The sequence below is a fragment of the Octodon degus genome, unplaced genomic scaffold (assembly GCF_000260255.1).
Source record: "Octodon degus isolate 3935 unplaced genomic scaffold, OctDeg1.0 scaffold00021, whole genome shotgun sequence".
Lineage (NCBI taxonomy): Eukaryota > Metazoa > Chordata > Mammalia > Rodentia > Octodontidae > Octodon > Octodon degus.
The window spans coordinates 18,273,715-18,285,913 of record NW_004524597.1 but is presented as its reverse complement, the minus strand read 5'-3'; the positions used below and the strand labels follow the sequence as shown (position 1 = coordinate 18,285,913).

Below are 12,199 nucleotides of genomic sequence, written 5' to 3'. Positions count from 1 at the left end.
CTGATTGGCTGAGGGTGGAGTTTGTAGCTACAGATTTAGCGCCACGCTGCTGCCCGGTACAGTGGGGAGCCTGTGGCTCCTGGTGGGCTCGTGCGGTGAGTCATAGTGGGAAATTTGTCTTGGGTGATGTGAAGGTTCCAGTCCCGTCGTCAAGGTTTATGCAAGTGTAATCTCTTTAGCTTCCGTTTTGGCTGGATTTTTGAGGTGGAAGTGAGAGTGCCTGGGTGACTTCTTTTGTAGATGATCTTCGCGATGAAATTGACTTTTTGTTACTTTGAACTTGAAACAGGCCTGGAGGTGCAGGATGAGAAGGAATAGGGTTGTTTTCCTCCATACCAGAGTGATGTCACTTTGTAAAGAATTACGTAAATTTTAATAATTTTGATCAGTCTTTAGATTCAATTTTTGAACCCATTTTTATCCGCTAGGCTGAACTGAAAACGTGCTGATGTGTGTAGGATGTCGTGCTGGTGCCCATAAGTAAGTGTGTGGGGTAGGGTATCGAGGAGACGATAAGAGGGCACCAGCCTTCCTTGGGACTCCAGTTTGCACTGGTTTTTGTTTTTGACGGGTATGGCTATGTAGTTCAAGCTGGCTTTGAACTTTGTGTGTAGCCTGGGCTGGCTTCAAATTCATGGTGATCCCCCTGCCTCTTGCCACATGTTCCACCATGTCCTGCTTCAGGTTTCACTATTTAATAGAAAGATTGTGTGGCACTTGTAAGGCCTTGTAGATCCTTCATAATTGGGATCCTGGAGTTTTACTGTGTTCACGTTTTTTCCCTCCATAGCTCCCACTTAGCAAACGGCTGATTGGAGTTTTTTTGTTCGGCCTTTGTGTTCGGCCTCATTAAGTGGACTTAGTGGATGTCAGGGTATCTAGATGAACGTAGTTTCTGCCTTTCTGGAGAAGCCCAGGGGTAGGAGTATCAATATTTTGTGCAAATGGTCCTCTTGAAGTGACAAAGGAAGTTACTATATAGTTTCTTTTTTGTTGTCTTCTATACCCGGTCACTTGACACTTGCCTTTTTTTTTCCTCAAAATGTGCATGAAATTTAAGTGTAGTGTTGATTAAAGTTTGTTTCATTTACAATTTAAGAAATTTTATGCATTGAAGGCTTTCCGAGTATCAGTTAATTTCATTGCTTCTTGGTTTTTTAGAGGCAGGGTTTTGCTGTTTACCTACTTGTGGCCCTTGAATAATTCCAATAATGTTATTTATTTATTTTTTTCAGTGTTATATGTCTGACAGACAACAGCCTGATCCACTGAAAGTGCTCTTATGCAAAGTTCAGCCCAGGAGTTGGGGATTTAGTTCGGTGGTCCTGCCTGACAAATGTGAGGTCCTGAGTTTGATTCCTGGTACCACCACCAAAAAGAAAAAAAAATAGTACAGCCCAAAACAACCATATTGGGGCCGGGGACATGGCTCAGTAGACTAAGTGCTTCCCTGGAGAGCACAAGGGTCTGAGTTAATCTCCAGTTCTGCAAAAAAACCCCAAAAAACCAAAACCAAAAACAACCATAGTGACTTGCTCACATTAGGCAAGTGCTACAGCCTTACCCTTTGTATTTTTTATTTTAAAAACAAGGACCCCCCTAAATCACCTACATTGGCTCAGAACTTTGAGTCCTTCTGGGTCAGGCTTCTGACTAGCTAGGATTACAAATGTGCTTGGCTGTTAGGATTTGCAGAACATGCTTGCCCTGAATTTCTTTTTTTTCTTTCTCTCTCTCTCTCTTTTTTTTTTTTTTTTTTTTTCTTATTTTGATTCTTTTGTGATGGTCTCATTATGGAGTACAGGCTGCCCTTGAACTCACTGTGTACCCCAGGATGGCCTCTTAACTCATGGTGATCCTCCTGCCTCAGTTTCTTGAGTTTTTTAAGTGCTGAGCTTACAGGTGTATGCCCCCCAAACCTGGTCTGGCCTTTTTTTTTTTTTCTTTTTTCTTTTTCCTGCCTTGATAATGTGCCCACTTTTTCACTCTTGAACTTGAAACTCTTGGGATAAGTTTTAATCTTTGAAATTGACCTTCTAGTTGGACACTTTTTTGAGGTTGCGATGTCTATGGAGCCCGAACCAGGGAGTCAGCAGTCCTGCAGCAGTGCCTGCTCACAGGCCCACAGCAGTGGTACCAGTTCACAGACCCAAGGGGGCTCCACCCAGTCCAGAGGCAATTTCTCCCAGTCCCCTGGGCTCACTTCACAGTCTCACAGGTCCTTGTCTCAGTCCCCAACCACATCCAGCTCCTCCACCAGCACAGTGCCCACCTCCAGCCAGTCCTCTCAGTCCAGCTCTGGGACGCAGAGCTCCTTAGAGACAGTATCTACTCAGGAACTCTGTTCTATTCCTGAGGACCAAGAACCCGAGGAACCTGTTCCTGCCCCTTGGGCTCGGCTATGGGCTCTTCAGGAAGGATTCTCCAATCTTGGTAAGTCTTTTTGGTTTACAGCATCATGAATTGTTCAGAAAAAGTTAGTTACAGAAGATTGTTGCAGCAGAAAAGCTTAGGACACTCATGGGATGATTCTGGAGTTTGAAAGTAATGCAAGATAAAAGAGGCAGTGGTGGTCTTGGCTTGGCTGTGCGTTCCTGGAATCCCAGCATTTGGGAGGCTGAGGCAGAAGGGTCACTTAAAGCAAGGTCCTGTCTCAAAAATCAAAATAACCCAAACAACAAAAAATTTTGTATGAGAACATCAGAGCAGTTCAGAATAGGGGATATATTTGTTGCTGCTTTTTTTTTTTCCAGAACCAGGGATTGAACTTAGGCCTTTGCGCTTGCCAGTGAAGCGCTTATTCCACTGAGCCATCTCCCTGGCCCTGTTGCTTCTTATTATTTGTTTTTGTCCCCAAACAGCCAACAATGTAATTTCAATATATTGATCTTCTCCTACACGCCATGATCCTGATAGAGAATCTTTGCTATGAGTTTGTTTGAAGTAGGATTTTTTTTTTCCTCTTACATTAAAATGGCTTCATGTGTAAAAATGTTTGAATTGGGTGTTGTGGAAGCCGAGGCAGGAGGATTACAGCATTAAGGCCAGTCAGGGATGCATAGTAAATTCAAAGCTGATCTAGGCTATACGTGGGATCCTAGCTCCAAAAAATAAAAAATTGATGTAGAAAATAATATTAAGGAATGAATGATTAATGTGCTACTTTGTACCTTCTCACCACTGTTCCATTTTATTTAAACGTCAACTTTAACGACTTGAAAAGACAGTTAAAAAAAAAAAAAATCCCAGTACTCAAGAGGCTGAAGCAGGACATTGTAGTATGCTCAAGGCCAGCCTGAAGTACATAGTGAGACCCTGTCTCAAAAAAAAAAAAAAAAAAGGAGACAACAGTAAGTTTAGAGGTAAACATTTAGAGCTGTTTTTTTTTTTAAATTATTTATTTTTATTTATTACATTTATTTATTGTGTGTGTGTGTGGCCAGCTCAGCCCACCAGGGGGCGGGGCTGGCTGGCATGTGCTGCTGGGGGATCGAACCGCGGTCCCTGTGCTTTGCCAAGCTTGTTTAAGTAGGTGCTTTAGACCACTGAGCCATCTCTCCAGCCCCTTTAGAGCTGTTTTTAACCTTTTGTTGTTGCTTTGGTTATTTGAGACAGGACCTTGCAATGTAGTCTGGTCTGGTTTTGAAATCACTGTGAGGCCTGGGCTGGCCTTGAACTCACAGCGATCCTGCTGCCCCAGCCCTCCAAGTGCTAGGATTTCAAGTGTGTACCACCATTCCTGGCAGTTTTCTTTTCGCTGGCAATTTTAGAGCCTTCAGTTGTCTCATCATGGACCTTTCCTCCTTCTTAAAGAAGTTCTCCTGTGATATTTGTTTTTTACTCGTTGTGGCCAGGGTTAATTTGTGACCTTTGAATTTGTGACTGAGACAAGTACACAGGGCAGAAAAGAGGCACTAATAGAAGTGTTAAGTATAGAGGGGCCACAAGTGGACTAAAATAAGTGTCAGAAACTGATGCAAGGCCTGCTTCCAGATGCAGCTGTACAATTGAAGTATATTCACTTACAGGCCACTATAAAGCCTGCCACCAGGTGCAGCTTAATTGTCACTTGCTGTTCACTGACTACATTTTGATATGAATCTGCAAGTGCTTTACTTTGTTCTGTGCAATCCAACCTCTTGACTAACTGGTCATTGTGGCACATGCCTGTAATCCCTCCACTTGGGAGGCTGAGGCAGGGGAATTGCCACAAGTGTAGTGCAGCCTAAGCTACATATGGGTTCAAGGCCATTCAGAACTCCAAAAATACAAACAAGCAAGCCTCTTGCTAATGTGAATCTGTATTTGCAGCTTGTAACCATCACTAGCATCACAGCCTCCATTTCCACCTCAAATCGTCAGGGCTTAGAATCATAGGGAGTGTACAAACTAGATTCCTCCCGTGAAGTTGACAGTGGAATACCTGTAAGACTCTAAACCTGCTGCTGATCTGATAGGAGGTGGAGCTCAGGTGGTAATGTGGTCAATTGGGAGTAGCTGAAAGTCCAGAAGAAGCTTCAGTTGCCTGCAACTTAACTCCTCTGTGGCCCTGGTCTTGGTTGGAGCCCCTGTCCTAGAACACTGGGATTATCCGTGGTGCAGCTCTGTGTTTAACTTGATAAGGAACTGCCAAACTGTTTTCTACAGTGGCTATCTCATTTTGTTTTGTCTTATTTTGAAACCAAATTTCATTATGCAGCCCAGATGTTTTTTTTTTTTTTTTTGGTGGAACTGGGGATTGAACTCAGGCCTTTGGGCTTGCCAGGCAAGCGCTTATTCTACTGAGTTATCTCCCAGGCCCTGAGATGGTCTTGAGCTCATGCATGATCCCCTTCTCACAGCCTCCTAAGGGCTGGGATTGTATGCACACTCATGCTGGGCAAAAGCGAACTTTTTGCTTGCTTGTGTGTGTGCCTGTGGTGTGTGTGTATGTGCTCTGGGGACTGAACTTAGGTTTTGTGCGTGCTAGATAAATGCTTTGCCACTGAGCTGCATCCCGTTTTGGGTCATTTCTTAATTGGATTGTATTTCTTTTCATAATATATGCTTTAGACATAGTTCCTTATCAGATATCTTTGTAAATACTAGTAGTTTCTGGGTTGTCTTTTTCATTGTCTGATGTCCTTTTTTGGAGTGTACAGATGTTACTATTATTACTTACACTGTTGCACTGGAGTTTGTAAGCATAGTGTTTGAACTGAGCCACATTCACACCCTTTTTATTCTTTTGACATAGGGTCTTACTGTATTGCTAAGTTGCGCATGTTGGGTTTATCTTTGCTATCCTCTTGCTTCAGCCTCCCAGAGTGCTGGTATTACGGGTGTGTACTACCTTACTTGACCAGACATAATTTTTATGATGTCCAATTTCTTTGTTTTTTTTTTCTCTTGTTCTTTCTTACTTAGATTTGTCCTATCATATCTGACAAACTGTTGCTTAGCTAGAAGTTATAAAGATTTTTCATCCTCCCTCCCTCTCTCCCTCTCTATCTTCCTCTCCCTCTCCCCCTCTCTTCCTCCCTCTCTTCTTTCCACCCTCCCTATCTTCTTCTCCCCCTCCCTCCCTCCCTCCCTCTCTCTGTCTCTCTGTCTCTTTCTCTCTGTCTCTTTCTCTCTCTCTCTTGCTTTCTACCAGGAATTGAACTCAGGATCTTTTGCTTGCCAGGCAGGCACTGCCACAGAGCACTATCCTCGTCCTCATACTTACTGCTGTTTGGAATTGTACAGTTTTAGCTCCTACAAATAGCTCCCCCAACTTTTTTTTTTTTCTTTTTTAAAATTTTTTTTTTTTTTTTTTTTTTTTGCGTCAGCTTGTTGTATCATGCAGGCTGATCCTAAACTTGCTGTATAGGCCAGGATGGCCTTGAATTTATAATTTTCCTACCTCAGCTTACCATTTGCTTGGAATTTCAGATGTGCCTCACCACACCTGGCTTTTTGTTTCTTTGTTTTGTTTTGTTTGTTTGTTTGTTTTTTGGTGGAACCAGGGATTGAACTCAGACCCTTACGCTTGCCAAGGAAGTGCTTATTCTACTGAGCCATCTCCCTGGCCCCTTTTTTATTATATTTATTTATTTATTTATTTATTTATTTTTTTGTGGAACCAGGGATTGAATTTAGACCCTTATGCTTGCCAGGGAACCACTTATTCTACTGAGCCATCTCCCTGGCCCCATTTATTTTTTGCTTTGTTTGTGACAGGGTCTCTCCATGTAGCACAGGCTGGCATCAGACTTGCTGTGTAACTTGAGATCCCTGAACTGGAGATCCTTCTGCCTCAACCTTCAGAGTGCTAAGGTTGTCTGATTCCTGGCACAGGAAAAGAATTTTTAGGACTGGTGAGTAAGAGGCTGGTAAGGATTTCTGTCTTTTTTTTTTTTTTTTTTTTTGGTGGAACCAGGGATTGAACTCAGGCCCTTGCACTTGCCAGGGAAGCGCTTATTCCACTGAGCCATCTTCCTGGCTCCTGGTAAGGATTTCTTAGGCAGACTTTTTTTTTTTTATAAAGACAGCGTCTTACTATGTGGTTCAGTGCTCACTTCGGCAGCACATACACTTACTATGTGGTTCAGGCTGGGCTTGTACTCACCTTGTATTCAAATTGACCTTGAATTGTGGTAATCCAATCCTGCCTCAGCCTTGCAAGTGCTTGGGATTATAGGTGTACACCACCATGCCTGGCTTTATTTGGCATAATTTTTTTTTTTTTGGCATAATTTTAAAAATGCACACTCAATGGTGAAATAGAGATTCAGAGAAATGAGACTCATTATCTTTTTTTTTTTTTTTTTGGCAGAACTGGGGATCGAACTCAGGCCCTTGTGCTTGCCAGGGAAGTGCTTATTCCACTGAGCCATCTCCCCGTCCCCGACTCATTATCTTTTTTAAAAATTATATTTTATTTTTTATTTACTTAGTACAGGGTCTTCAGGGTCTCACTACACAGATTGGATTTACAGTGAGCCTTCCTGTTTTTTAGCCTCCTAAGTGCTGGGATTACAGGTATGTGCCACCAAGCCCAGTCTCATTTGTGTCTCGGTGCCACTTGGGGGGGAGCCCTGGCATGGCATCCTGGGGATTGAACCCCTGGTCCCTGTGTCTTCCTAAGCAGATGCTTTAATCCACTGAGCTATCTGGCTGGCCTTTTTTTTTCCTTTTTAATTTACTTTTTAAAAAAATTTACTCTTTTTTTTGCAGAACCGGGGATTGAACTCAGGCCCTTGAGCTTGCCAGGGAAGCGCTTATTCCACTGAGCCATCTCCCCAGCCCCTAAATTTACTCTTAAGGAATTTTTTTTTTGTGTGTGTGTGTGTTTTGCTCCTTGAATGCCTTCAGGGCACTTTTGCATGGCTGGAGTGTTGTGGGGATCGAACTACAGCAAACTGAGGCTGCCAGCATTGTGGAAGCAGCCACTTAAAGAACTGAGCTAGGGCTGGGCCCCCTAAATTTACTCTTATTTTAATTTTTTATCATTATCTTTTGGAACTGGCAACGTTTATTTTTCGCTTGAGAGGGTAGAAAACTATGGAAAAGATGTCCTTTTCCCCAGAGTGATAATGGCCTATTTTATAGGTCAGGGTATGAGCTCAGGTTTTTGTTTTAGGATAGGTAATTTAAGTATTCTTTGATTTATTTATTTATTTATTTATTTATTATTATTATTATTATTTTTTCATTTTGGCGGAACCGGGTATTGAACTCAGACCCTTGCGCTTGCCAGGGAAGCGCTTATTCCACTGAGCCCTCTCCCTGGCCCAAGTATTCTTTGAATTGTCATCTAATTTCTTTATCTCAAGATCAGCTTCCTGCTTTTTACTTTGAGCTTACAACTTTGTAAGAAATTGGGGTATGAAGGTTCTGGAAGGAAAGAAGCAGGGGTTAACCTAAAGAATGCTGATATAGATTGCCTCGAGTGACTTTGGAACCTAGTGGTTACAATCATCTTAGAAGTACAATTCTTTAGCTATTTTTTAAAAATATTTTTTATGTGGTTGTCACAGGGTCTCACTACATGGTGTGGCATGTGGCGCTGGGGATCGAACCCTGGTCCCTGCACTTGCCTAAGCAGGTGCTTGAGTCTGCTGAGCTAACTCACAGGCCCTGTAGCTATGGTTTTTGTTTTATCTCCTTTTTATCTGCTTCTACAGCCAAGGTCAAAGCAAAGCCTCTGTCTCCACCCCCCACCCCTTTGCCCTGTCTGCCAGCCCTTGCCTGGTCAGCTTCCAAATTCCCCATGTCCCACCTTTTCCAACTGGTTTTTCTTTCTTTCTTCCTTTTTATTTTTATTTTTTTGATAGTGGGGATTGAATCCAGGGCCTTCATATCCAGCTATATCCTTAGCCTGCCCCCCTTTTTAATGGTTTTTGAATTTTTTAAAAAAAATTCTGAGACATTGTTATGTTGAGCTGTGGGGGACTCAGGTCAATAATTTCTGACATTGCCAGTTAAACAGAAGACCCAATGCTATTATGGGCTACTGGACTCTTTTAGAATATTTTGCTGAGTTTACACACCTATAATATTCAATAACGGAACTTAAAAAAAATGAGGTATAACTATGAATGTCCATTTTGTATCTGTGTATTCAAAGTGGTTGGGATAGATATATAGTTGCATTCTCTTAATGAATAGAATGATTTTTTCTAATGGTGTTTGTAAATAGGATCACAAGTCTGCATCTTGTACAGCAATTAACCACTAAGAAGAATATATGCAGTGTATTATTTGTTGAAACTGTACTTTCGATTTGATTTGAAACTGTCTCATTGCTATATGTTTATCAATAAAACTTTGGAAAAAAAAATTCTGAGACAAGTCTTGCTAAGTTACGAACTTGCCCAGGCTTGGCTCAAACTTGCCATCCTTCCGCCTCAGAGCCTCCAGGAATGCTGGGCTCACAGATGTGCACAGCTATGCCTGGCCCTGCTGGTTTCTAGTAGAAGTTGTTTTTTTTTTTTTTTTTTACCTTGTTAATGGAGGCTTGGGTCTCCAATTTTTGCTCTAGAAAGCAGGACTGCAATGAATGTCCTTAGGGCTGTCACCGTGGTCTACTCCCCAGAATGATAATGGTCGTTTTACAGGTGAAAGTTACTTTGAACTCAGGATTTTGGGTGAATGTTTCTAGGTTAGAGAGCTTCAGTTGAATTGCTGGATCATAGAGCATGCAGGATTTTACTTTGTAATTAGGTTGTGACCTTGCTTTTCTGAAGGGGCTGGTTGGTCTGTCCTTCCTGTCTTGCTTCCTTTATGAGGACTTCCTTAGAGCCTCAGCCAGAGGCGCTGAGGTCTTTGTGTTTCCTCTCCTCATTCTTCCTGCTACCTCATCTACACTGGAAACTTGTTATGTTATGTTATGTTATGTTATGTTATGTTATGTTATGTTATGTTATGTTATGTTATGTTATGTTATGTTGTTGTTGTTAAAACCCTGGGGGTGGAACTCAGGGTCTTTGTACTCAGCTATATCCCCGTCCTTTTTAAACTTTTTTCTTTGGAGACTTACTTGCTAAATTGCCCAGGCTGAGCTTGAGGTGGCTTACCTCTTGCCTTCAGCCTCCCAGAGTGTGTTGTTGGCATTGTAGGTGTGCATCACAAATCCTGGCTGGGAACTTTTTGATTGAGGCTTTTTTTTTTTTGTGTGCGAGTGGTACTGGGGATCTAACTTGGGACCTTGCACTGGCCAGCCAGGCACTTAAGCCACTGAACTATATCCATGGCATGAGACATTTTTTAATTTTTTTTTTTTTTTGAGACTTTAAAAAAAAATTTACGTTTATTGGTACATTTTAAGTATATAGGGGTCAGGAGATAGCTCAGTAGAATAAGTGCCTGCCTGGCCAGCACAGGGTCCTGAGTTAAATCCCCAGTACCACAAAAATAAAAAAGTAAATAAAGTATACATAATTATATTCAACATAGGGAATTTGTACCTGTACGTGACATAACTTGTTCTTCCTCCATTCTTCCACTCTCCCTTTAGTCCACCTTCACCTCCCCGTTTACAAAAGCCGTGTTTCCATTTTTTCTTTTCTCATCATTTCTTTCTTTCCCCTGCCTTCCTTTCCCTTCCTTCTCTTTCATTTCCCATCCTTCTCGAACATTTCCTTCTTTTTCACAATGTTTATTATACATTTGGGTCCTTATTTACACTTTCCGTTTCTCACACCAGAGAAACAATGTGGTGTGTTTGTCTGACTTCACTTTTAAGGGCTTTTGAGACAGGGTCTCCTTAGGGTAAGGAGCCCAGACTGGCCCAGAACTGGCTGCCATCTTCTTGCCTCAGCCTCCCGAGTGCTAGGATTACAGGCCAACACCAACATGGCCAGTTTCTCATTTAAGATGTTGAGTAAGTTGTATTTGTATTAAGTAAATATTTAAAAAAAGAGCAAGGTCTTCTAATTTCTGTCCTCCTACTGATTTCTTATTAGCTTTTCAGAGTTATGTGAAACATGCAAACAAATAAATGTATATTCTTTTTTCCCACTTGATTTTATACTAGTTTAAAAATATGGTGGGCATGGTGGTGCATGCTTGGAGCCTCAGCCCTCTGGAGGCTGAGGCAGGAGGACTGCTGAGTTCAAAGCCAGCCTGGGCTACATAGTGAGAAGAGCCTATCATTAAAAACATCAAAAGGAGGAAAAAGGAAAAATGAAAAATAAAAAAGCTATTAGCCTGCCATGGCAGTGCATGCGTGTAATGCTAGTCCTCAGGAGCCTGAGGCAGCAGGATTGCAAATATCAGGCCTGCTGGGTTATTGAGCAAGACTCTTAAAATCCCCAGATCCCAAAAGAAGGTTTATACTAACTGTAATGCACCATACCTCATTTTAAGGCTTGCTTTTTGCACTTAATATATCACAGACATCCTTCTATTAGGATGTAAGCATCTTTTATTTCTTTTTATAGATACATAGATTTATTAAACTAGCCCCTTACTCATGGACTTTCGTTCTTGAGACAGCCAATGTAGCAGGCTAGCCTTGAACTTCTGTGATTCTCCTGCCTCAGCCTCCCAAGCCTGGGGATTATGGACATGTTCCAGCATACCCTGCTTATGGACATTTGTTTATAATCTTTTGCTCTAAGAAAAAGGTACATATGCTTTTAGGTGCTCTCATAATACATATGATTCCATAGGATAAGTTATTAGAAATGAAATTTCTGGGCCAATGAGTGTGTGCATATGTAGTTTTTAAAAACTGAGGTGAAAGTCACGAACAAAATTGACCATTTAAAAGTGAATGGCTGGCCATGGTGGCATACCCATCCTTGGGAGACTGCAGCAAGAAGATAGCTGTGAGTTCAAGACCAGCCTGAACCACGTGGTGAGACCATGTCAAGAAAACAAAAGGAACCAAAAAACAGCGAAAGTGAATGACGTGTCATGGCATTTAGTGTATTCATAGTGTTACTGCATATAATGCAGTATAATTCTGGAATTGCCATCATTCCAGAGTGAACCTTGGCACCCAAGAAGGTTACTCTCCTTTCTGTTTTTCTCCTGCTCCGCATTTGTGAGTGTTTTCCTCTCTCCCTTCCCTTCCGACCTTACCCCCTTCCCTCTTCTCCTTTTCATCTTTCTTCTGGTATAGCCTCATTTTGTTGTGCAGAACTTCTGGGCTCAAGGGATCCTCTTTCCTTGACCACCCAGGTAGCCGGGACTGTACCTGTATACCATTGCTTCGAGCTTGCGTTTCATTTAAGTAACGTCGTACCACATGTGGCATTTTGGGTCTCCATTCTCCTGCCTCAGCTTCCCAGAGTGCTAGGATCAGTCTGGCTGGAGCTATACTCTTAAATAAGAGACCCATGGCTGCTGTGCTGGATTTTGTGTTCTTTTGGGGAAACATTATATAAATGATAAGTATATCTTACAGTTATGACCCATACATAGGGGAAAATAAAGCAGGATATCACTATAACAGGTGGGGGTCTGCTTCTGTAGAAAGCTGAGGGGGGAATTAGAATGTAGCTTGGTGGTAGACCACTTAACTTCATGTCAGAGGTTGTAGCCCCATCACTTGGAAAAAAAGAAAAGCCAGGCACAGTGACTCACACCTGTAATCCCAACTCTTAATGGGCTGGCCAAATAGCTCAGCAGATTAAAGCGCCTGCAAGCAGGTGCAGGGGCTGGGGGTTTGATCCCTGGATCTGCCGTGTGAGTCCGATCAAGTAGTGAGACCCTGAGCACCCTGTAGACC

The 12,199-nt window shown here is 42.1% G+C and overlaps 1 protein-coding gene across 4 annotated transcripts in view; it reads left to right on the top strand.

The window, feature by feature from the left end:
• The first annotated feature begins 19 nt into the window (after nt 1–19).
• Chek2 (checkpoint kinase 2) overlaps nt 20–12,199 on the top strand; it is a 41,831-nt gene continuing 29,651 nt past the window's right edge. For all 4 annotated transcript variants that reach the window (XM_023711626.1, XM_023711625.1, XM_023711624.1 and 1 more), the window contains exons 1-2: nt 20–95; nt 2,041–2,433. In XM_023711626.1, the coding sequence (XP_023567394.1) occupies nt 2,064–2,433 (370 nt within the window). In that variant the 5' untranslated portion in view covers nt 20–95; nt 2,041–2,063. The remainder of the gene's footprint in view (nt 96–2,040; nt 2,434–12,199) is intronic.